The 25,389-nt window shown below is 41.0% G+C and overlaps 1 protein-coding gene across 1 annotated transcript in view; it reads right to left on the reverse strand.

Annotated features, from left to right (window-relative positions):
- LOC134655742 (baculoviral IAP repeat-containing protein 6) overlaps window positions 1-21,744 on the reverse strand; it is a 96,618-nt gene extending 74,874 nt beyond the window's left edge. Inside the window, exons 1-12 of the mRNA XM_063511208.1 lie at window positions 21,325-21,744; window positions 20,919-21,103; window positions 18,071-18,199; window positions 16,967-17,202; window positions 15,196-15,397; window positions 13,261-13,498; window positions 9,330-12,075; window positions 8,568-8,822; window positions 6,310-6,491; window positions 4,232-4,306; window positions 1,344-1,537; window positions 602-736 (exon numbers count right to left, since the gene is read on the reverse strand). Coding sequence (XP_063367278.1) covers window positions 602-736; window positions 1,344-1,537; window positions 4,232-4,306; window positions 6,310-6,491; window positions 8,568-8,822; window positions 9,330-12,075; window positions 13,261-13,498; window positions 15,196-15,397; window positions 16,967-17,202; window positions 18,071-18,199; window positions 20,919-21,103; window positions 21,325-21,502 — 4,755 coding nt within the window. The 5' untranslated portion in view covers window positions 21,503-21,744. The remainder of the gene's footprint in view (window positions 1-601; window positions 737-1,343; window positions 1,538-4,231; window positions 4,307-6,309; window positions 6,492-8,567; window positions 8,823-9,329; window positions 12,076-13,260; window positions 13,499-15,195; window positions 15,398-16,966; window positions 17,203-18,070; window positions 18,200-20,918; window positions 21,104-21,324) is intronic.
- Between the last annotated feature and the right edge of the window lie 3,645 nt (window positions 21,745-25,389).

Here is a 25,389-nt window from a genome sequence, read left to right on the forward strand (position 1 = left end):
ACGAACCGTGATAGCTAGACAGTTGAAATTTTCATAGATGATGTATTTCTGTTGCCGCTATAACAACAAATAGTAAAAACAGAATAAAATAAAGATTTAAGTGGGGCTCCCATACAACAAACGTGATTTTTGACCGAAGTTAAGCAACGTCGGGCGGGGTCAGTACTTGGATGGGTGACCGTTTTTTTGCTTGTTTTGCTCTATTTTTTGTTGATGGTGCGGAACCCTCCGTGCGCGAGTCCGACTCGCACTTGGCCGGTTTTTTATAAATATCTGAAATTCGGATAAATGCAGAAAACGAGTTGTTTATTGTAACATGACCTTATTCTGCAGTAAACAACGCGATTTAGCCATTCTTTTAGAGACGCAGTTGTAGTTAAGTACTAAACCACTTTTGTTATGGGGTCAACTCCAAAATAGGGGAAAAAAAAAAAATTTAGGCTCATCGAAACATCGATGTTTTCTAAAGGACAACCAAATATTTTTAGGCAATTTAATGAATACTAAACTGTTCTATCTATATGACATATTCACCTCGCAGGTATGACTTAACTTTGTAAAAACATCCTACATGGCAATGTGAGAGTTGAGAGAAACATACCTGGAAGAACTTCTCCTCGGTAAACTCTAGTTTCTCCTGGGGATCGCATTCCATCAGGGAGCTTTCGACATCCTCAAGCGAGTCTGGGTCTTGCGACATCTGTTTCATCTGCCCTTCCTTTACGACGCTCCATAGCTGAGTCGAAACAATTATCTTTAGTTCCAGTTACACACTAAAATATCCCCCTCAACTTCAAGGGGAAGATATTTGCCGTCTAACAGTGGCGGCGCGTCCATAAAAGCCGATTCCCACCGGCTTGCCTGTTTTTGGACGTTTGAGCAGAGTTCTAAAGGAAATATGTAAGCCAAATTAGCCCCGGCTTGCCTATGGATATGTTTGACGCGCCGCCACTGCCGTCTAATAAAATTACCTAGAAGTATAAAATGTAGAATTAAATTCTGATTTTATATGACTCGATATCGAGTTGTTGGGACGTGAGGGCCTGGGGCCCGTTTCTCAAAAGCATGTAACTTGTAATACAGTTGGAAGTCCCTTTCTAACAAAAGCTGTCAAAAAGTGACATCCGCTTGTATTACAAGTTTTTGAGAAACGGGCCCCTAGTAATCCTGTTCACGAAAAGTGATAAATTATATAGAATCCAGCCCATGAAGTGGAAACAAAGGCCTGGCCGCGGCCTTTGCGTGGCGACTCACGTGTAGAGGCATCGCTTCGCTGAGACCGGCTCCAAATACTCTTACTCCGTTGTTTTGTACCCATCAGACTTGCAATACAAGATTGGTACCTGGTTAGGGTCGCCAGGCAACGTCGACACCACAGCGGGATGGTGTCGGCCTCCCGTGGACTCCAGCTTGGTCCCGTCTGAGGCCGCGTGGCAGCTCACGTGTAGTGGCATCGCTTCGCTGAGGCCGGCTCCGAATACTCCCACTCCGTTGTTTTGCGCCCACCAGGCTTGGGGCGTTGGAGTGGATTTCGTTTCTACAAGGTTCAAGGCTAAGTTAGAATATGGACGTATAGAAACTTTCCTAAAGTCCTATCAAGACTTAGAGGGCGAATGCGCGCGAAAATCGTGGATAAACACGACACGAATCAATGTAAGTCGATTATAATAAAGTTTCCAATCATCGCCGAATATTACTATAATCAGGGAGGAAACGAGGCACGAAATCGAACTGCGATAATGTGAATAATTGAATATCGGCCTCACGATAAGCTTCGAGCTCTAATAACAAACACACTAAGTCTGGAGCAGGTTTAATATTCTTAAATGGGTGTGAAAGGGGTGTGAAGTTATTTAACTTACCTACTAAATGCTTTAAATATTTTTATGTTGCGATCTTCGGTAAATATTCTTACGATATATCAAACGTCATACAGAATGATTTATCTTTTACGACGGTGAAAATATTACATATATTATTATATTACTAAGCATCAAGGTGCCATAATAAAAAAACTGAAGTACAAAGTTGGTTCTTGCAAAATTCCTTAATTTAAATATTTCACCACATCTACTAATGACTGATATGTAATTTCATGCCAGAAAATTGTATGATCATGCAAACATTGCTTGTATGTGAATTTTGAAAGCAGCCATATGAAATATGCAAACGATAAATGAAAAAGATGTAACGAAACTAACATGCATTTTATTTGCATGTATTTTAGAAGTTTAAACATAAAAAGAAAAAAACTATTTTCGACAGCTATAAACACTGGTTACTTTACAAAGTGACCCGCATTCATTGTTATTTAGTGAATATTCCAACATAACCAGACAGTTGAGAGATAATTTGAGTTACAAATTTAGCTTATTTAATAGTTTTATGATTGATCGGTCTTTTACACATGTTCCTTCCCAACAATATCGTCACCACATTAAATAATGTACATAACAAATGAAAATGACTTAAGTACTCAAAATTTGTTTATCATAAATTATAAGCCATTTTTATATGCATTGAGACAAATTTTAACTTATAAATGGGTGAATCAACTTTTTCTTGTCACTCGTTGCCATGGTTACGTTCTCCTGGGTCACTCTTTAAAACCTAATTTTCAGGCAATTAAATTCACCAAACACTCTTTTTTGTGATAGATATACACCCTTTCCATTGAGGGTCGTCTACCAAGCGTGTCAGAAGAAGGGTGGTGGTGGTGGGTGGTGAAGGTGTACAATGTCTTCTAACAAACTATGCTACTATTGTCTCTTGGCTGACCGGACAGAATAACAACAAGAAATAGTTGATCCACCCCAATAACACAGCTAATAAATGAACAAAAATATAAACATAGAAACGACGCGCTTACAAAAACACTGACATTTGAATGGTATAAAAGCATAATTACATCTGCCAGTGGAGTTTTTGCTTTTATGCCGCTCAATTATTGTATGAGTGCCACAATACAATGAGTGAGTGAGATGGAAAAGATGTATTAACAGCGGATGGAATGTTAAAGATAAATAATGGATAAGCAGTGAGACAAAACCCGACGAACGGTCAGCTGTTCATTACATTATTTTGGTATAGTTTTAAAATTCACGAATTTATTTCACAATTTTTTGAGTGGTTTTCATGTCAGAATTATTTATCGGATGTAAATTCTTTTACCTGAAACTATTAGCGGAAAAAACAATGTCGATTCGAATAAACAAAAATAATCAATCGAATACCGACACTACGACGAAACGGGCCGGAATATTTGGAATCGGATGTAACAATAAACGATTTATGTACAGTCTGCCGTAGAAATAGCTACGCGAGTGAAGTGATCAATGTAGGTGTATGTACCACTGTTAACCTGTTCGTTTAAAAAATATAGATGCTGGAAACTCCAAATGTGTCAGGCGCTTAAAACTGAACACTATTCCTTTCTTGAAATGCCTGATATTGAAGAGGTGCGTTCAGATCTTACGAATGTGCCTCGAACACACGAGTAGAGTCAGACCAAGTCAACTCTGCATGGCATTTGCAATGACAAACTGTGGCAATGTCATCGTTAAGGCCAGAGCACATCGGCTGCGTGTGCGTAGACGTGCACAATTTCTATGAAAATATGAGGTCTATAATGACACTACGTCACTTTTTTTATATTCAAGACATTCAAGTTGGTGCAATGTTAGCTTAGATAGACTTTCATACTTGGGTAAGATTTCTAGCGCGCATGCAGTGTGCGAGCAGTTCGCGAAAAGTCCACACGGAACGAGTAACCTCGCATAGAAATTGCCGCGCGAAGCAGTTCGGTCCTGTAGACGTGCCTTGCCTAAGGTTTCGCGGCCGAGCGTATTTTTGCCTTGGGAGGAAGAATATTATGTGTGGTCACCATCGCCCGCAATCAGCCTCAACGTTACTACTCGTAACAGTAACACCATTAATTGACCATTCGTGTACCCTATGTCCTTGTAATAAGATTTACGAATAGGGATGTTGACATTTTTTTAGGACTGTATATTTAGAGACCATATTTTCACGGATTCGGATCGGACGTAGTGCGAAACCGCTCTTACACTTGCAAAATATGATTTTCCGCATTCTAATATACCCTGCTATGGTAAAAACATAACATGTTATGTATTCGCGATTCATGTCAACATCCCTATTGCCAGGTAACAGTAGATTGCATGAACAGCTGACCAGATGACAAGGCTGACGTCGCGTGATACGAACATACCCGGTATCTGCGGGAGGTTGAGGAGGTCCTTTAGCTGCGAGTCGGCTTTGGCGGCGGGCGGGGGCGGCAAGTCGCCTGCCAGCGGAAGCGGGGATCAGTGGGGCAAAGGGGGTTAGCCGGTTGCGAATCGTAGCCCATTCGCCTTTTTTTTAACTTTTTGGACGCCAATGACCGATATATACGCACCGCAGGTCCAACGCCAAAGACGGATTAATCGGTCATAGACCACAGAGCAACATAGACCTAGGTGCATATGCATAAAGTTCAATTTCAGTTTTGACACTTCAGTGACGTGGCGTCTGAGTGACAGCTTTTGTGTTTGACACGGCGTCGAAAAGGTTAACCCAGAGTAACTCGCGAAAAGCTAAGTTTCCAAAGCCGGAGGAAACCTTCCAATATTTCTTGCGTGTAAATGTTGAACTTTATTGTATGTAATTATTTGTAGTCAGCATAAAATAGATAGGAATGAAGTGGCAAAATATATCGGAACGCAATCTTATATATATGGTAACAAAGGTGTGTTATGATATATTTGGTACAGTCGACGTCAAACACATGGTAACAATTTTCACCTTATTACAAAGGAGTAAGGTGCCAAAGTGTAAACATATCTTTGACGTCGACTGTACTTTGGACGTCAACTATTTGATCCTGACTGTACACTCATACATCAAAATAATTTATTAGAATTATTATTTATTGTAGAGATTAAATTCGATCTGGGATCTAAGGTATTCCCGAGAGCAAATAAAGCTTGAGCGACTTCTGTTACTATTAAATTCTAGTATGATTGTAAGTTGTATAATAGGGCTATGATTCGTCATACCAATTTTACCGGCTTTATAAGTACTCCGTGCGTAGGGACAACACCTTGATAGAGTTCCGTAACTCATGAGTGCCAATTTTAAAATTAACCCAAGTAACTTCAAATGCCTTTGTTATTTTTTCTCTTCCTAACAAACACAACTATCCAAGTGACGAATAAAGAAAGTATGGAGTCTGGAACAAATTCAATAATAAATAATTCTAAATCCCTTTGGTAATTTGTCGTGTATAGCCAAAAAGCAAAAGTATCGGTAAAAATTAAATTATTTTTATAGTCTGTGCGGAAAGAGAAAAGTCGTAGAATGTATTTGGTCTTATCATTTCACGACTTTTCTATTTCCGCACAGACTATAAAAATAATTTAATTTTTACCGATACTTTTGCTTTTTGGCTATACACGACAAATTACCAAAGGGATTTAGAATTATTTATTATTGAATTTGTTAATTGAAATTCATAAGAACACGGAACTCTTTACAAACTATCATTCACACGTCATCCCGTGTTAGTCAACATCACCCTCTTATTTTAATTGTAGTTTTAGGTAATATGCATACATCGGGGTTTTCGATGCGGGAATGATTTCGTGTATTTATAACTTTGTTTATTGTAAAATAATTACCAAACTATGAATTAAACGTAGGTAGTAAGGTCCAAATGTGCTTAGAAATGTTAAATTAGTATCGTTTTTTACATTTTTTACCTGTTATTTGGCTAGTGTAAAACATTCCCGCACCGAAAACCCCGATGTATTGTAATATGTAAATATGTATGACAGTGGTCACTCGGTACAAACTTTAAACAAGAATTTGTATAAACATAATCACTGTCAGTCGCGTTTAGAAACACCTTGTCTGAGCGTGGTATTCCACCTGTCCAATGTGTATTTGCATCTCACATTTTGCTTATGAGAGAGTGAGACGCAATGCACATTGCTCAAAAACCCTTACGTCACGGGTTACACTTTCCCCTTTTCCTTGAGACTCGAAATCAGTGACTACTCTACCAACCATAGACTAGGAATCCTCTAGACGGAGTTTAGAGCAATTATTTCATAAAACCGATGCTGCCAAAAATACTGGGGTGCGGGGGACGAGGTGAGCGAGTTCCGTGCCGTGATTGGTCCGTTCAAAGATACGGACGTTACACAAAGACACTGACTCGAAAATGGAGTAAAACTACCATATATTTGTGGCAGAGGGAGCGCTACTATGCTCAGTCTGGAGGATGTCTTGTGTGTGCTACCAACTCACCCATATCCTGCGGCAGATTGAGCAGGTCCTTGAGCTGGTAGTCGGGTTTGGCGGCGGCGGGCGCGGACGTGTCGCCGGACAGCACGCTGGCGTAAGTGACCGGTGTGGACGAGCCCTTGCCCAGCTCGGGCGTCTCCGCCGCGAACACGGTGCGCTCGAGCGGCAGCCCGTACAGACCGAATCTGTTGAATAGGGTTAATATAGTCTGGCAAACAAGTTTTATCAGTAACATCCCTCTTTTTGGGTTACAATAAGAAAAAGATAGAATAATTCTGTGTCTATACTACACTGCCTAATGATTCTTGTAACTATAGTAATATGTATACGAGAGGTCAAATAGAAAAGTAATGTTAATAGTAATGTCTGCAATCGTATATGGGGCTTACAGTGTCTTATGACGTTTTGAAATTTCTGCTATAGTTCGTTTTTTTTTAGCATTAGAAAGAACTTGAAAAACGGTAAGCGATTTGGACACGTCTTTTAATTGAAAAACACTTTTTAAAAATCAATAACTATTACTTATGAAAGCGGAAGAATATAAAAGATCGTATTAGATTCATAATTGTTACATATTTACCGTAACTTATTTTAAAAATGTGTTTTTCAATTAAAAGACACATCAAGATTGTTTACCTTATTTCTAATGCTAAAAAACGAACTATAGTAAGTCCCACTGATAATTAACTTTAACCATTTAACCGCTAAAGACGGCCCCAAACGTGCACGGTTACTGTTTAATATTAACGTTCATGCATTCCGATAAGGTTTACAATGGCGTGTTGTATACATATAACAGGCGTAGCGTGGCGTCCAATTCTGAGCAATACCTACCTCTCCTGGTAAAATAAATGTATCTCAACACGTACCTAGCTCGTAGTAAGTGGTGGTAATCATCCCCGCGCTCTGCGAGGCATCGAGCAGTCTTATCTAGTATCGCGAGGCACTTTGCCACTAGGTCGGCGGCTGCGCCACGCTGCGTAGCGTGCTGTGCGAGAGCTACTAGCCAGCGGGGGGCCCCTGGCGACTCGCAAGCCCCGACGTAAGGCAAGCAAGCGCTCAGGGTAAATGTTAAAGTTAGAAATGTGTCTCAACACGTACCTAGCTCGTAGTAAGTGATGGTAATCATCCCCGCGCTCTGCGAGGCATCGAGCTGTCTTATCTAGTATCGCGAGGCACTTTGCCACTAGGTCGGCGGCCGCACCACGCTGCGTAGCGTGCTGTGCGAGAGCTACTAGCCAGCGGAGGGCCCCTGGCGACTCGCAAGCGCCCACGTAAGGCAAGCAAGCGCTCAGGGTAAATGTTAAAATTAGAAATGTGTCTCAACACGTACCTAGCTCGTAGTAAGTGGTGGTAATCATCCCCGCGCTCTGCGAGGCATCGAGCAGTCTTGTCTAATATCGCGAGGCACTTTGCCACTAGGTCGGCGGCCGCGCCACGCTGCGTAGCGTGCTGTGCGAGAGCTACGAGCCAGCGGAGGGCCCCTGGCGACTCGCAAGCCCCGACGTAAGGCAAGCAAGCGCTCAGGGTAAATGTTAAAGTTAGAAATGTGTCTCAACACGTACCTAGCTCGTAGTAAGTGGTGGTAATCATCCCCGCGCTCTGCGAGGCATCGAGCAGTCTTGTCTAATATCGCGAGGCACTTTGCCACTAGGTCGGCGGCCGCGCCACGCTGCGTAGCGTGCTGTGCGAGAGCTACGAGCCAGCGGAGGGCCCCTGGCGACTCGCAAGCCCCGACGTAAGGCAAGCAAGCGCTCAGGGTAAATGTTAAAGTTAGAAATGTGTCTCAACACGTACCTAGCTCGTAGTAAGTGGTGGTAATCATCCCCGCGCTCTGCGAGGCATCGAGTTGTCTTATCTAGTATCGCGAGGCACTTTGCCACTAGGTCGGCGGCTGCGCCACGCTGCGTAGCGTGTTGTGCGAGAGCTACTAGCCAGCGGAGGGCCCCTGGCGACTCGCAAGCCCCGACGTAAGGCAAGCAAGCGCTCAGGGTAAATGTTAAAGTTAGAAATGTGCCTCAACACGTACCTAGCTCGTAGTAAGTGGTGGTAATCATCCCCGCGCTCTGCGAGGCATCGAGCAGTCTTGTCTAGTATCGCGAGGCACTTTGCCACTAGGTCGGCGGCCGCGCCACGCTGCGTAGCGTGCTGTGCGAGAGCTACTAGCCAGCGGAGGGCCCCTGGCGACTCGCAAGCCCCGACGTAAGGCAAGCAAGCGCTCAGGGTAAATGTTAAAGTTAGAAATGTGCCTCAACACGTACCTAGCTCGTAGTAAGTGGTGGTAATCATCCCCGCGCTCTGCGAGGCATCGAGCAGTCTTGTCTAGTATCGCGAGGCACTTTGCCACTAGGTCGGCGGCCGCACCACGCTGCGTAGCGTGCTGCGCGAGAGCTACTAGCCAGCGGAGGGCCCCTGGCGACTCGCAAGCCCCCACGTAAGGCAGGCAAGCGCTCAGGACGGTTGTTAGAGTCGCGTCGAATGTGGACTTCCATGGCTTCGGCAACTGTTTTACACCCCTGTTGAAAAAAAAAAGTGTGAATAAGAATCATTAGAATGAGACGACATAAGGCTTACAAAAGTACATTACAGTATTTTACATTTATATTATAACAAATACAAGAATGAAAAGCTTTAATTGCTTGAGATAACTATGAAGAAGTACCAGATGTTAACTTAATTCTACAGTCTTATTACAGTACATATGGTGCTACTTTACCGCACTAGTGCGTAAATAAGCACTTTTCGTTGCTATGTCAAATATTTAGAGGGGCATATGTACTGTAAAACGTTGTACGATACGCGTGCGAATAGGTAATTAGTTAAATACGCAACTCGTGTCGATTTAAAACACTCCCTTCGGTCGTGTTTTAAATCTATCGCCACTGGTTTCGAATTTCCTCTTTTCCGCACTTGTATCGTAAATAACTATTCTGCGTAGCTGCTGTCAATTATTACTTGGTACATACATACTTATGAGTTAGTTTTTTACAGATATTACATTAATTAAGAAATGCATAACTTACTCGCTGGTGATAAGGATGATCTTCACACACTTCTTAGCAAAGCTCCTATTTCCGCACAAAATGCAGTTCTTGATCAAAGCATCGGTGTGTTTCTCAATAATCTTAACACACTCCAACTGCTGAATCTCCACGGGAGTCTGAGCGTCCTTGTCTTTGCCTTTGTCAGTCTTGGCCAGCCTGAGTCTCTGCAGTCTTATCGAGATCACCCAAATGAGTATGTCTAAAGCTAACTTTCTCTTCTCACTATCATCTCTGCTTACTGCTATCTCGCATAATGTGTCTAGGAAGCTGTTGGATTCAAGCATGGCAATGCGCTGCTGACGCTCCAAAGGAACGTCAGTGTGAGGACTGGAGCGAACTGTTAGCGAGATTTGGTGTAACCAATCGCAACCGATAAAGCTGGACTTTTTCGAGCTGCTTTCTCCCGATTTTATCGAGCCCTTGCTCATGTCTTTCGCTGGGTCGAATAAGGTTTTAATGTGGATCAAAAACGTTCTGCCTCGAGCCCTGTATAATCTAGGACTGGTCAGTATTAAAGTCCCAGATTGTTGCGTCAAGTCCAAGCCAGAGGATAGTAGCAGCGGGCCTGCGAGGATCTCAGCGTTATGGGCTTGCAAGTACTCCTCGCTATTCACAGGGTTCTCTAAATTCGAAGACATATCCGCGTCAACAGTCGGGAAAAATACCGGCGACTCCGATCGGTGGCCGAAAGACGCGTCCTTCTTATAACCAATTCCGTGCAAGTTCTGTTTCAAAAGCGTCACTTGGATTATAGGTAAGTTCGCGGAACATGACGAGTGTAGTGTGAATCCAAATTCTATATGAGCTAAAGAGACACTGTAAGGTAGAGTGAGCTCTAAAACGTGTTCGTCCCAAGTGGAAGACGTGTTTTGTAAGCGCCAAGTCCGGTTGTTCTGATGGTCAGAACGCGAGCGCTGCGCCGGTGACAGCTCACACCAGAACCCAGGCACGACCGCACTGTAAGGTACCGTAGTGTTCGCATGACCGAATGACCCTATTAGTGTAGTCATAGTTTCTAGATCGCTCATATCTAGTTCAGTCTTGTTAGCCAACATAACAGGCGCGGGAGTGGCCCCTACCGTCTCATCTCTAGGTTGTTTATGAAGCATCTCAAAGTCTATGTTGGCGAACTCGTCTTCGTCAATATCGCCAGTCGAATCCTTCTCACCATTATTCAGTGCGTAGAAATATATCATTCCGTGCTTCGTTGACACGCTAAGCCGTTCGACTGAGGCGCAGTACGCTACTGATGTGAACTGGCCCTTAGGAGCTCGCTTCTCTGAGAGCATTTTGAAGGAAGGCAGAGCATACAGTCTAAGGCTACCGTCTACGCCCACAGCGGCGAAGGAGTACTGTTCGTGCTTGTCAATAGGCAGCAAACATAAGTCTACAGGACTTTCTCCGTAAGGCAGCTCCATCATATTTACAGGATTGTCTTCTAGAGTGAAAATGGAAGTGTTGCTGTTTATTTTAAACAGTATGAAGTATGCTTTCACGTCAGATTTGTCATCTGCCTTGTCCGGTTGCTCTGTGGCGTCATCGACATCCATTTTGGTGTCGCCGTCATGGTCGGTTTCCTCCTCCGCTCTGACCTTTTCTGGATCGATGCTGGAGATAACTGCTAGTAAATGCTCCTTGTCTTCTGTTGGTAGTAAATGTGTGACTTTGGAGTCATCTCTAAGGTTGAGCTTGAAACCTGGAAGACTTAAGCACTGGACGGCGATGCCTTGGGAGACGACTTCCTCTTGCGGCGGGTCGCTGTCGAATCCGTCGTTATTGCTATTGCTCACTGCAGTCTGAGTGCCGACTTTGCTGCCACCGAACGTGGTAACTTTAATCTTTTCTGTACCCTCTCCGCCTTCATACCATTTGAGGTCTGAGATCTCCAACGGGCCGTTCATATTGAGATAATGTGTGATGGGGTCTGCTTGCTGCAAGACCGCATCCGTCTGGTCGGCCAGCTTAGTCCCAACAGAGTCTAAATTTCCGCTCTTCCAACTCTTCAACTGCGATATCTTGCCTACAAAGTCTAGCATGCTACCCTGTCCCGACTCGGGTAGTTCTGGCAGTAGAACTGTGGGCGGCGGCGGCGGTAACAACTTGTAATGTTTCGTTAAGAAGATCTTCTTCGGTTCCCACATTTTCGAGTCCTCCTTACTAGAAGAAGCGTTAAGATTGATCACATTGCTGATCTGCTCGTCCAAGAGACTAGTGCACTGGGGAAGCTCCGTGTCCTCGTCCGAATAATGGAAGTATATTTCGTCGTATATGTTGGCGTCGTCCGTTCGAGCGACCGTGCAAACTTTCTTACTGACACCCGGTTTGGAATTTCCGCTGCTGTTAGATGTGTGGACGACTGTTGTTATAGAGCCTGCTAAGGAACTGTGTATATCGTACGTTAGTAGGAAGAGCATTTTGTTTATAGGTGACAGGTTGCTTTTGGCTTCGTTCTGATCGTTCATTGCTTGGACGCTCTCTTTGAATTTATCTGGTGCTCCTGAGTCGAAGAGTGCTTTGCTGGAATCCTCCTCCTTTATAGGTTGGTCTGATGGAATATTATTTGTCCTGGTGATGGTGACAGCACAGATGAGTGAGGGTTTGGACTTGTTGTTACTGGTCTCTTTTTCGCCTATGCCTGTTTCTGTGTTTTGTGCTTGTGGGTATGTCTCTTGTTGTGAAGTCATGCCGACGAACGCCATTGCTGTGAGCTCCAGGATGTAGGTCGCTGAAACAACATAAGCAATTGGTTAATTTCTAAGGTAACTTTGAGGAAATTTATGAGGACTTGAAAAATAATAACCAAAGCACTAAAATTTAGTCATTTTATTTCTTGTGCGGAATTTCTTGTCCAAATAGGTAGGTTTTGGGTACACTACATAATTCCGAAATATTTTATGCCGAATTTTATTATTCCGTTTTTTTAAATGTTCGACCCATCAAAACTCCGACTGTCGTAATTACGAACGATGAAAATCACGAAAGTGTATATTTCCGAATAGCAAAAAAGACGATTTTTAAAAATTCCGAACCACATAATTCCGAATATAAAAATTCCGATAGTGATAAACACCGAATTTAACATTTACGATTTATGAAATGACGATTTCCGAAACACCATTATTCCGAAAATTTGAATTCCGATTTACGTGACTCGTATTTTAAATATCCCCATTTTTTTAATTCCGAATTTATAGTTTCGTGCTCCGCATCTGCTCCGGCGCTACGGGCAAAGCAGCCCCTTCGCCCTTGGGTAGCAAAGCGCATAGCACAATGTGAGCCGAAGCGGCTGAGGCTGGTCGCCGACTGCGGAGGCGAGGGCTGCTTCCCCTCCGCGCCTCCGGCTTTTTACATACACTCTAGGGGTAGGACAGACAAGACCACGTGGATAGTGGGGTGCTCCGATTCGGATTTTGGTTAGTTAGACTTTAAAAAAGTGCGTTTAAGTCTTATTTTAAAAATCACGAATTTATTATTCCGAGTTTACAAAAGATCCAATTTCTGAATACCGAATTACTTTATTTCCGATCGGTCAATGATTTTTCGGAATAGACAAATTCGGAAAAAATATTTTCGGATTTTTTCTAAATCGGAACTTTAAGCTTTCGTCCATATGAAAATCGGATTTTAAGTATTCGGAAATAGCACAGTCGTGATTTTCTTCTTTCGTGGTTTTCAAAGTCGTAATTTCGATATTGCGGACATATAAAAAATCGGGATTATGAAAATCGAGGTTATGAAAGTCGGAAAAACATATTTCGGAATATTTGGGTGTTCCCGTAGGTTTTATCAACTGTAAATACTGTAATACCAAAACAAAGCTTCCACAATCTTAGTGCAAAGAAAGAGGGGAAGTCAGATGATGAATTCACAGGGCCACGATACTAATAAAAAAAAATAAAGGTCTACTTACAGGAATCCTTCTCCAAACTGGCCGACCACACTTTATTGCAATCTGTAGACAGTATCCCACTAAAGATGGAGTCGTACGGGGAAAGGTGTATGAATTTGACCAGCTTGAGACCGCAGTCGAACTTCCAGATGTTGACTTTGCCTTCCACAGAACCAGTGGCGATAAGTTCGCCTGTGTTGCCTCTGGAGACTATGGTCACGTTTGGACTGGGCACCGCGCACGCTGTGGCATTCGTTACCTGAAAATAAATTTTCATTTTAAACCCGGTTACTAGAAAAACACAGGAATGAATCTCCTGCCTAGGTAGGACTATTACAGTGAAACCTGGATAATTGCAATCTCAGAGGACCGGCAATTTTTCAATTAAGAGTTTAGGTTAAGAACCAGGTTTTTCAATTAAGCAGGTCGTGCCAATTAACGAGGTTAAAAAAATCGTTGTGTCAATTATAGAGGTTCTCATTAGGTAATAGAGGTTGCGTTCTGACAAATTGCTTTTATGGAGGTGCAAATAACAATTGAAAGAAGATTTACAAGTTTAAATTCTGGGTTTCTGGTCTATAGCTATATTATGTAACTTGCACTTTTACACTACATTAATTACTACTTTATTTTCTTACAGTCATTTGGGTTTTTAAAATAATCCCTTGAATTGTAGAAGGAAGTTTAATTGGAATGTAAAAAGCATATTATGTTTTTGATTTAATCAAAACTATTTCACCTACTACACTCTATGATAGATAGCCAATAAATAAATTGACTTCCGGATGAAGATTTAAAATAAAATTATCATTGCTATTAAAATATTGTTTCTGCTCTCTACAAGTCTAGGTACATTCTTTCAATTACAGAGGTAATAAGTAAGATTTGTTTCAATAATAGAGGTAATGAGAAGAGCTAAAATAACTGATTTTTTTAGCAGTGTCAATTATAGAGGTCTTAGTTGCAATGTGGTCAATTACAGAGGCAAAATTCCGAAAAGCAATTAAATCTGAATTGCAATTATAGAGGTTCCAAAATTTCAATTATAGAGGCCTTTTGGTCTCAAGGGACCGGGACCGGACCTTTGGTTGCAATTATTGAGGTTTTGCATTTATCCAGGTGTCAATTAACCAGGTTTCACTGTATTTAAAAGGCAGATAAACTAAATCTGCCTACAGTTATAATAACGTAAATTATGTAACTTGGTTATCCTTAATCCTAACCAATGGGGAAAAACCATTTTTAATTCTTAACTAAACTTGTTTTAGCTCTAACTTGTTTGGTCTGAAAATCAGAATAAAGGTATTTGCCACAAAACAAAAAATAAAACATGTACCATATAACTTTTTCTGTCCATATTAGTGAACCTGGTTGCCTGTACTTGCCGCAAGACTAAGTGGCGAGTCAGGTCATAATGCCATGTCTTTCACTCTTGGTTGGTCTTAACAAGGATAAAGGAGATAGCATTATGATCTCAGTCGCCAGTTGGTATTGCGACAAGTATCATTACATAGTATAAAACAAAGTCGCTTCCCGCTGTCTGTCTGTTCCTATGTATGCTTAGATCTTTAAAACTACGCAACGGATTTAGATGCGGTTTTTTTTTTTAATAGACAGAGTGTCAAGAGGAAGGTTTATGTAGGGGTGAGAGCTGCGGAGGATGATGACGTCACGACCGCGGCGAGCACTCACCGCGGATACCACACACGGCTCTTGACTACCGTCTCATATGTACATACCTACTCGATACCTAAACTATTGTAAAAAGCGAATTATAATAAGTTAACGTGAAGCAGGAGTTTTCTTGAAGAGTCAAACCCCTCAGCTGAGCTGTTCCTCAATAACAGCTCCGACAATTTGTTAACCCGTGCGGGCGGGTCGCTAGTAATGACTAATGAAATAAACCACACAAGTAATTTTTCAACATCTAACCGTCGGACTACTAGAGATACTGACCGATATAGGCACGTTGTGCGTGTACTCGCCGCGCACGAACGGACAGTTGGGGGAGTGCCGCTCGTGCTCGACCCAGGGCTCGTCGGACTTCTCCCAGCAGACGAGGCACACCATGCACGTGAAGCACATTGCGCGGTCATCCCCGCTGGGGGAGGGTTGGTGGTAGAAGCCGGCTTGGGCCATGCGTGCGGGGAGCGCCCATCTGGAAGAATAGAATTTCATTTTTTCATTTCATTTTCATTTTTTTCATTATATAGACCGGGATATAAACCGTGATTACCTTTAGTATTGCTTTCGCCGCGCTCGGTCTACCCTCATTCGTTTATATAAATCTAGTGAAACCACAGACAAGACATCCTCTAGACTGAGCACAGTAACGCTACCCCCTCTGCCACTTATACGGTATTTTTACTCCATCTTCGAGTCAATCCCGTGCCGTGATTGGTCCGTGTCTTTGAACGGACCAATCACGGCACGGGATTCGCTCACCTCGTCCCCCCGCACCCCCGTATTTTTGGCAGCATCGGTTTCATGAAATAATTGCTCTAAACTCCGTCTAGAGGATTCCTAGTCTATGAGTGAAACTAACCGTGAATCATTCAAAACTGTTATTAAGACTTGATCGAAAGTTAGCTGAACGATTGGAAATGATTTTTGTAATTACCAGTTTGGCGTCAAAATAAGCTTTAATTTTAACTATCAGAAGGGATATCATTACAGTTTGATGCCCAGTTTTACGACTGAGGACAGAGAAGCATCTATATCTCGTAACACACAGGTATAAAAAATGTATAGAACTTGTCCTAGAAGAAGAAAATCCAGTAAGAACAAATTGTGAAATTCTAAACAGTATTATTGTTATATGCGTAATTATAATTTTCCTAATAAAAAATAAATAAATTTTTTCCTTTGTATTTTATCCACAGTTACCAATTTACCATTAACAAGAATATGTTTTTCCTTGAAGCTATTAATAACCATGTTATAGACACCTTTTTGGATTTCATAGTTTGAATAAGTACCTTCCGCATTTCCTTCATTTTCTTGACCAAAGAGATATTTTATAGAGATATGATAGATATAGATAATAGAGATATATTATAGACTGTAACCAGAAGATGATATTGAATAATTTTACGGTTTAGACTCACTTATTTTAAGTCACTCGTGCTCGTGCTGTGTATCGCTACAAGTGTTAGGTGACCAAAGCCCAAACACACCACTAAAGTGTCATTCGATAGAACTTGCCAACTATGTAAACAAAAGTTACTAGTAAATTGACATTCAGTGTCAATTTTAGTATGGCGGTTTGTTTACATAGTTAGCAAGTTCTATTGAATGACACTTTATGCCCGCCTACAATGACAGCGGAAGACCTCCCCCAACCGGCTTTCTCGGCGCGCGCGCAACGCGCGACGCGGCGTGCCGCAGGACGCGATACACCGCCGTCGTGAACGCTGCTCGCACTGTTAGTGCTTGAGAAAGGACTAGGTCTCCTCTCCGAAACATGTCGCGCGAGTGACTTAAAACAAGTGAGTCTAAACCGTAAAATTATTCAATGTTAGTATGTCTCACAGCAGTTTAAATTCAGAAGATGATATTTTTAGTCCATAACTAGATTACTATTCAGGTCATAGTCTTCATCCCTGGAGCATGGCATCAAATCATTGGCTGGTTGCTGGTTGTCCCACCGCAGAAGCAATAGCCTGGGCAGAGATCCCCCAGTTCTAGCTTTTGAGTCCTTACCCTACTACAAATAAAATTAACTCACTTGTAATCCATATGAGGCCACCGCTTGAAGGTCTCCTTGCGCTCAGCCTCAGAGTACATCAGTGCCCTCGACTCCTCATCCCTGGAGCACGGCATCAGCTCATTGGCCCGCTGCCCCACCGCAGAAGCGATGGCCAGGGCAGGGATCCTCCGGTTCTGGCCTTTGAGCTCTTGGACTACACCGGTGGTGACCAGCCGGAGTGTGGACTGGGGGAGACATATTGTGACTGTGCTCCACTGGAAAGTAAGATAATATTAGTATTTTATATGGAACGGAAAGGCTTATTGTTATAATATAGTGTATGTACGGAAATTGTTCCGAATGTCAGGTACCTAATTACGAAAATCACCCATAATTCCATCAATCAGAGTCCATTTTGGGACTCACCAGATATTACGATATAATTACGCGGGATTCCCAGAATACACTATCGGGACTCCTAGTGGAATTAAGATAAAGTTACATGAGTCACAATTAGAACGCGAGTATAACCGATTTATTTTTATATTAATGCCAGTATGACTCATGATAGTTTAAATGTAATTATCATATACCAGTTTCTGAGGATATGTTGTGGTAACATACTGATAAGACTGATAAGTACTGTCAAATCCACAGAGCGAGGCTCTGTTAAAGCTATGGAGAAACAGCTTGCCTAACCTGCTCCACTTTCAATCTAAATAAAAATAACATATCAGTTGTTGGTAATTTATTAAATGGACATAAATTTAGGTCACTGTATTGTAGCACGGGCAGTTTTTCGCAACCCGACGACTAGCGCCTATTTTTGGGTGACGGGGGTGCGAGGGTAGGCTAGTCCTGCAAGCCCAATTCCTCAAGGAACCTATCAAAACTTTTGATGTTGAGTAGGACCTTGGGGAGATCTCTCGGAGTTCCAAGATGTTTTATATGAAGCAACTCGGCTGCATTCCAGCTTCAGCCAAATTTAAATCAAGCATTACCTTAACATACACGAATCAAATAAAGGAAAAACTTAACGTCGTGTCGTATCAGGCTGTCAAAGAGAAGGCAGAAGACCGCCAAACATGGAAATTGCTCCACCGACAAGGGTCTTACTCTTAAATATATGATGATGATGATTACCTTTTGCGCCTTAACTCCTTTCCTGGCCGGTTCAGCATCAATGGAGTTCTTGAGCTCATTGATGAAGTCAGTGAGGCCCTCGATGGAGTGCACGTCCAAACTCTGCAGGCACTGGTACAGGAGGACGGCCTGGAACAAACGAAAGGATAATGACTGTTCTATAAAAAATATTTTAACAAGGACTAGGTATTGTAAACTGAAATAGATGTCATATTATATTAAAGCCCTCCAGTGGTGAAAGCCGGATTCGAACCGGCGTCTTTAGCAATCGGGGCTACTTGAACCCCTAGGCCACCCCGCCACGGTGGAACCGGTCCCAATTTCTCGACTATATGCCTTCTTACTAAGACTAGGCGTCTTTGATCAACTCTAAGTCTAAGGGCAAGCAACCCAAAACAAAATATTTAATAAAATAATTTGATTTGTTCTCAAAGTTGTGTAAGGGCTGTAATGACTGTAATTTACCTATCACTCGATTGTTAGGAGCCGAGCCTCCTAGTATAGAGTCTAGACTGCGATAAGCCTAGGCTCTCTAGACTTTACAGAGCGAGAATTATTACGTGTCGTAGCGTTGGGGAAACAGGATGCAACATGAGGGACTGTTTTCTGTCAAATATCGGTTTTGTAAAAATTCTGTACGTAGTCCTATTATGTATTCTGTGATATTATATATTACATTTACGATTTATTTTTCGTATAAAAAAAACCTTTGTAAAATGTAACAAATGTCACCCGTGCAATAAATAAAATTAATATCTCACAAAAAATGGCATTTGAATCATCAATATCGGCAAATCAAAATGAACTGGAGGTTTGATATAGTAGAATTGTATTAAGACATTTAATGTAATTATTTTATTGCCATCGGTTCCCATCCTTTTTTACGTCGCGTGCCCCTTGATTTTTATTCTTTATAGTAACAAAAATTTCAACCTACTTTACCTGGATTTAGTCCATTCTAAATTAGGTTAAGTACATACATAATAGATGTAATGTTATGTCCTACGGACCTAGATACCATAAGCAATGAATAGTCCGTTTTATAACAATGAAACACGGCATAGTTATACATTGTATTTTGTTTTACAACGACTATATCACGCGAGGTAATAGAGGCATGTTTACGAGTGACCACTCAAGTATAGGCTGTGACATGAGTAATTAGATGATTAATTTCTGTCATTTCTGTATTACGCAAGAAGATGCCAACACTTAACAAAAAAATATGCCAATAAATGAACCTTCCTACAAAATGTGTAGCTTTTTTGTCTTTTTACCTGTCATATTTACTTTCTCATATAATTTACTGTAACTTAACATAATGCACCCCTAAAATTTCACTTTCAACTCTAACCAACATAAGCATAATTGTCATGAGTAGTAGCCCTAAAAATCGTAATCGTACTAATTTTAAAACTTAATTATTATGAAGAATGGTCAGTAATAAGGTTTATTCGGGTAATTCCGAAAATCATTGTAAAATCACTCATATTCCGTTGTAGTATTCGGAATTATCCGCCACTATTCGTTCATTCGGAAATACCCGAATACACCTTAAACTACTCTCTACTAGTACTACTACTACTACTACTACTGTGATAGTAGCCACATAAAACTTTTTGTTGCAACTACAGTTGGCAATAAATGTATTTTTAAAACTGAAATTTTTAGCAAATTTTTTTTGTTGATGAATTGTAACTCTTGACATGTCTTTTAATTTAAACACGTTTTTAAAAATTAGTAACTAGTGCTTTCATAAGTAATAGTTACTGTTTTAAAAAAAGTCAAGATTGTTACCTAATTTCTAATGCAAAAAAAAACTATACAATTCCAGTGTTGTATTGTATACCTAAAACCACAAACATAAATTTGTGATAAGACAGTTATCTTTTGTTTGGGTAAAACATGTAGAAGTCAATTAGTGTTTCCGAATAATATATACCTACAGTTAACCATACAACACATTTCTTAGGTTGTTTATAATCCCTTCGTCTGGCAAAGTCCCACAGCAGGAATGTGTATTTGAACAATTTTAAAGTGACGTCTGCCACCTAAAGATCTTGTTGATGGTACATTTTTACACCGCACATTAAACAATGTCTCTGGCGGTCTAGCATGAGTTGCGTTCTCGCACGCGACTTCAAGTATGGAGACTATGGAGTCGCACGCGAGAACGCAACTCATGCTAGACCGACTGATATGGTTTTGTATCTCTAGAACTGGGCATTTCTGTTTTATAATCCACATTCTTCATTCTCTATCTCTCTCTATCGCTCACATATCCAAGAGTCATGGAGAGAAAGATAACAAAATTCTGATTTTCAATGTTTTTTATACAACATATGTATGTGTCTACACACTGAGTCACATGTACCATATAGGTCTATTTGGACACTTCATTCACTATGTACTGCTGCTCATTTGGACATCTATAATATTTAACCCACTTGTAAGGACAGCATTATGTAAACTACATATTTGTTTGTTCTAACCATCTTTTTCACTGTCGCTTCTCAACGGCCTTTGTGTATCTATACAACCTACATGCATATTCTACATAGGCATAGATCTTAAACAGTACATGCGAAAAATGTTATAATAATGCCTTCTTAACCATTTATGTGTTGATGCTTGTCAAATTAAGTACCCAAGATTTGGTGCCCAAGATTGTTGAAAAATAAGTGTATAACAGTTAAAATTCAGGATAGATTTACTATGATTTGATATTTATCTATAGATATTTACGATATAGAGGTAACTAGATACTGTTTAAGGTTAGATAATCTGTCAAGTACTACTCAGTGCCCTAAACCTTTAACACAAAGATGTTCACAAAATTTGTACATACCTCAGAGAGCACAAGTTCAATTCTTATTATTTTATCCGGCTGCGAAGACGGTAGCGGGCGCTGGAGCGCCGTGTGCAGCAGCAGGACTCCATTGTAATCCGTCCGGGCTCCCACGCCACTGCTGTCCCATACGAACACCCTGTCAGCCCCCGACGCGTACTCCACTCCAAGCGTACCCCCATCATCTGCAATTTACCAAATACTCAAGTAATCTCGACGCACCAATTATTGTTTATAAAGAGCTGTCAGCCGAAACAATGTAGGGCACCTCAGAACAATCCTAACGCGTAAATGAATGCAATGTGCTGTAATTCTTATTCAAATTCCTCGTTATACGAAAGCAATAGACGGAAAATTATGGAATATACTGTATTAGACATGACAAGCATCTAAAATCGTGACTTACCCGCTGATAGGCAGGACGACTGAAGAATCACACCAGAATTGACATCCAAAACGTGTACACCACCAACATCAGTCTTCACCAAAATTATGTTCAAGTTACTGTGATACGTTAAAGAAGTAACAGGAAAGTTCATACGTATATAACCATCTTCTCGTAATATCAAAGAATCATCGCCCATCGTGGCCGTGAACACATCTGTCTATTCTACGTAAACGCCATTTGTAATTATACTTTTTTTGTGTCAAATATTTTCAAGTAGAATGGCCAGATACAAAATCTGCCATAGGTGAAATGACAAATTCTAAATTCTTTTTGATTTATTGATTTTTCATATTATTATAGAATAGTATAAATATAATATTTATGTATTATTATAAGTGTATAAATATATTTTATTAGCGTATTATACTTTATACAATAAATAATGCAAGTAACCTTCTAGTGTTGCCATACGTAAGTCCATGTTTTCTTTTTAATTCATAGACAATGTCACGCATGAAAACATAAGGCAGTTGTAGACTTTCGTGGTGCCGCTTTTAAAGTGTGTCAAAGGTCTGTCTTATTTCAAGCATAGACAGGGAGAGTCATACTATCTTTGTCTTACACTAGTACTAGCACCCAAAAGAAAAGGATGAGTATAGCATCTATATTTTATATGCAACTATAGTTGGTCAAACCAAATTGTCAGTAAATAAGAACAAAAAAAACTATACTCATCTTTTTCTTTTGGCTGCTAGTACTAGTGTAGACAAAAATATACTTGGTCAACCAGATCTTGACAGTAGAAAAAGGCGGCAAATTTGAAAAATGTAGGCGCGAAGGGATATCGTCCCATAGAAATTTTGAATTTTGCGCCTTTTTTTACTGACAAGATTTGGTTGACCAGCTATAGTATGATTCTCTGTCTATGTTTGAAATGAGACAGTCCTTTGACAAACTATAGGAATATTTTTCTCACGTGGTAACTACTGGGAAAAAAATCCCGCGTCCCCTGTAGTATGATAATACTATTACTTATTCTGTGCCTGTAGTCACAGACATCGATTCCGCACTCAATCTAATTCTATGCCTGTAGTAGTGAAAAAGCTGGAAATTATTGACTTGTTTTTAGGAACATCCTAATTTAGACTATTGCGCTTTTCAAAGAGAATATTCTCTTATACCACTACAGACCTCATTCCCATACAGTTTTCAATAGGGATGTTGACAATTTTTTGGAACTGGTTTCATTTTGTAGATAGACACGTAATAATTACAGAAAAAAATATTAAAAAAATATATTCATTAATTTTGAATAAAAAAACATGTATAATAAGTTTCGTGTTTAAATTTCGCGCCTAAACGCTCCAAACTGTCACGTGACCTTGATGACGTAACGGCGTTTTAAACAAACTGCTATCAGTAATTTTTTAAATTCTTTATATGGCAACTGACAATTTTTTTTAAAGCCTTAACACACTACCGCATCGGACAGCGACCTTCTTTCTCGCTCTAACTTATAGCTGCGTCCTTAACGCACCACGTTACACACTATCGATTCGTGCGCCGCACCGCACCAAGATCGCGTTTCGGTACGATAATCTGTAGACACTTAAGCTTTCGATTCCTCCGAAAACGGTGCCGTCATATTACGGCCGCTATATAGCGTTGACTGACGTCACTAGAACGTTGTCTATGTAAACAAGATGGCGCGGTTTCCTAGACGGCGTTACGTTACGTTGATTGTCAACGTAAAGCTTTGGATTCCTCCGAAAACGGTGCCGTCATATGACGGCCGTCATATAGCGGCCGCAAAAGACGGCCGTCTTTACGGTGGCGACATGTTCCTACTGACAAGATTTGCTTGATCATCTATAATTTATTTGGAGGATGAAACATCATCAGAAGAGGAAAATAATCGTAGTACGGAATCATTTATTCAAATCTCGTGTCATTTATTCAAAATGGCGTCACCGCTATCTAATAAAACGTTCACGAAACTATCAACACCGTCATGACGGCCGCAGAAACGGCGACGGCGGCGGTGTATTCAAATTTTCTATGGGACGTTATCCCATCGCGCCTACATTTTTCAAATTTGCCGCTTTGACCTTGGTGGATGACGGTGTGTTATGACGCCGTGGTACTTTCCACATGTCGCCACCGTAAAGACGGCCGTCTTTTGCTGCCGCTATATGACGGCCGTCATATGACGGCACCGTTTTCGGAGGAATCCAAAGCTTTACGTTACGTTGACAATCAACGTAACGTAACGCCGTCTAGGAAACCGCGCCATCTTGTTTACATAGACAACGTTCTAGTGACGTCAGTCAACGCTATATAGCGGCCGTAATATGACGGCACCGTTTTCGGAGGAATCCAAAGCTTAACGTAAGATGACGGCCGTCATGACGGTGTTGATAGTTTCGTGAACGTTTTATTAGATAGCGGTGACGCCATTTTGAATAAATGACACGAGATTTGAATAAATGATTCCGTACTACGATTATTTTCCTCTTCTGATGATATTTCATCCTCCAAATAAATTATAGATGATCAAGCAAATCTTGTCAGTAGGAAAAGGCGCGAAATTCAAATTTTCTATGGGACGCTATCCCATCGCGCCTACATTTTTCAAATTTGCCGCTTTGACCTTGGTGGATGACGGTGTGTTATGACGCCGTGGTACTTTCCACATGTCGCCACCGTAAAGACGGCCGTCTTTTGCGGCCGCTATATGACGGCCGTCATATGACGGCACCGTTTTCGGAGGAATCCAAAGCTAGGCAGGTTTATAACTTGTCTTTGGTGATTCCACTGTGATTACGTCACGCGCTCCGATTGGCGTTTGCAGTCACGTGATACTGGGCATTATTTTAAATACTTTTGATTATTTTTAATTAATTTATTACGCATATTTACACTTGCAAAATATGATTTTCCGCGTTCTAATATTCCCTGCTATGGTAAAAACATAACATATTATATATTCGCGATTCATGTCAACATCCCTATTATTGTAAAATTGAGAGCTAGATGGCGCTGCTCAGAGTAGTAAAAATCCTAAATCGTTACCTTTGATCGTAACATATAAATATTTTTCTTGGAATAATGACTCCATGTAATCCTTAATGGGCGAATTGAGGTCAAAGCACGTCAAAGGCTATAAAGCATACTTAAATAAAACATTTATAATGACTTTAATCAGTATTTATTTTCAAAAAGTATAAAAAATTGCTTAAAATATAGGTACATATTGGACGGAACAGGTTATAGATGTATTATATGTACTTTTTAATACGACATCCTAATAACAATGCTTTGTTATTATAATTTACATGGATTTCAGATTTTAGCGCATTACATTCTACTTACTTTATTAAATAAAACTAAATACAATAAATAAAATCCATTCGATTTTTTTTCAACCATTTTACCTGGCTTTGGCTACCTCGCAAATGGCATATGTAAATATCTAAAACTCCCAAGACTCAAGTCACTTGAGCCCCGTCATGGTGGAATTAGGTTTGAGTGCTAGAGGACCGCTCATGTCATAAGTCAGACAAAAAACAGGTAGAAACTGTACACCATAGTGACCAGGCCTAGGACTATTTGCGAATTTAAATATCTAAAACTCCCAAGACTCGAGCCACTTGAGTCCCGCCATAGTGGAATTAGGCTCGTGTGCTAGCGGGCCGCTCATGCCATAAGCCAGAGGGGAAAACAGGTAGAACCTGTACACCATAGTGACCAGGCCTATGGCCTATGGCTCTTAGTGAATGAAATATCTAAAACTCCCAAGATTCGAGCCACTTGAGTCCCGCCATGGTAGAATTAGGCTCGTGTGCAAGCGGACCGCTCATGCCATAAGCCAGAGGGGAAAACAGGTAGAACTTGTACACCATAGTAACCAGGCCTATGGCCTATGGCTCTTAGTGAATTAAATATCTAAAACTCCCAAGACTCAAGCCACTTGAGTCCCGTCGTAGTGGAATTAGGCTCGTGTGCAAGCGGGCCGCTCATGCCATAAGCCAGAGGGTAAAACAGGTAGAATCTGTACACCATAGTAACCAGGCCTATGGCCTA

The sequence above is a fragment of the Cydia amplana genome, chromosome 17 (genome assembly GCF_948474715.1).
Source record: "Cydia amplana chromosome 17, ilCydAmpl1.1, whole genome shotgun sequence".
Taxonomy (NCBI): Eukaryota; Metazoa; Arthropoda; class Insecta; order Lepidoptera; family Tortricidae; genus Cydia; species Cydia amplana.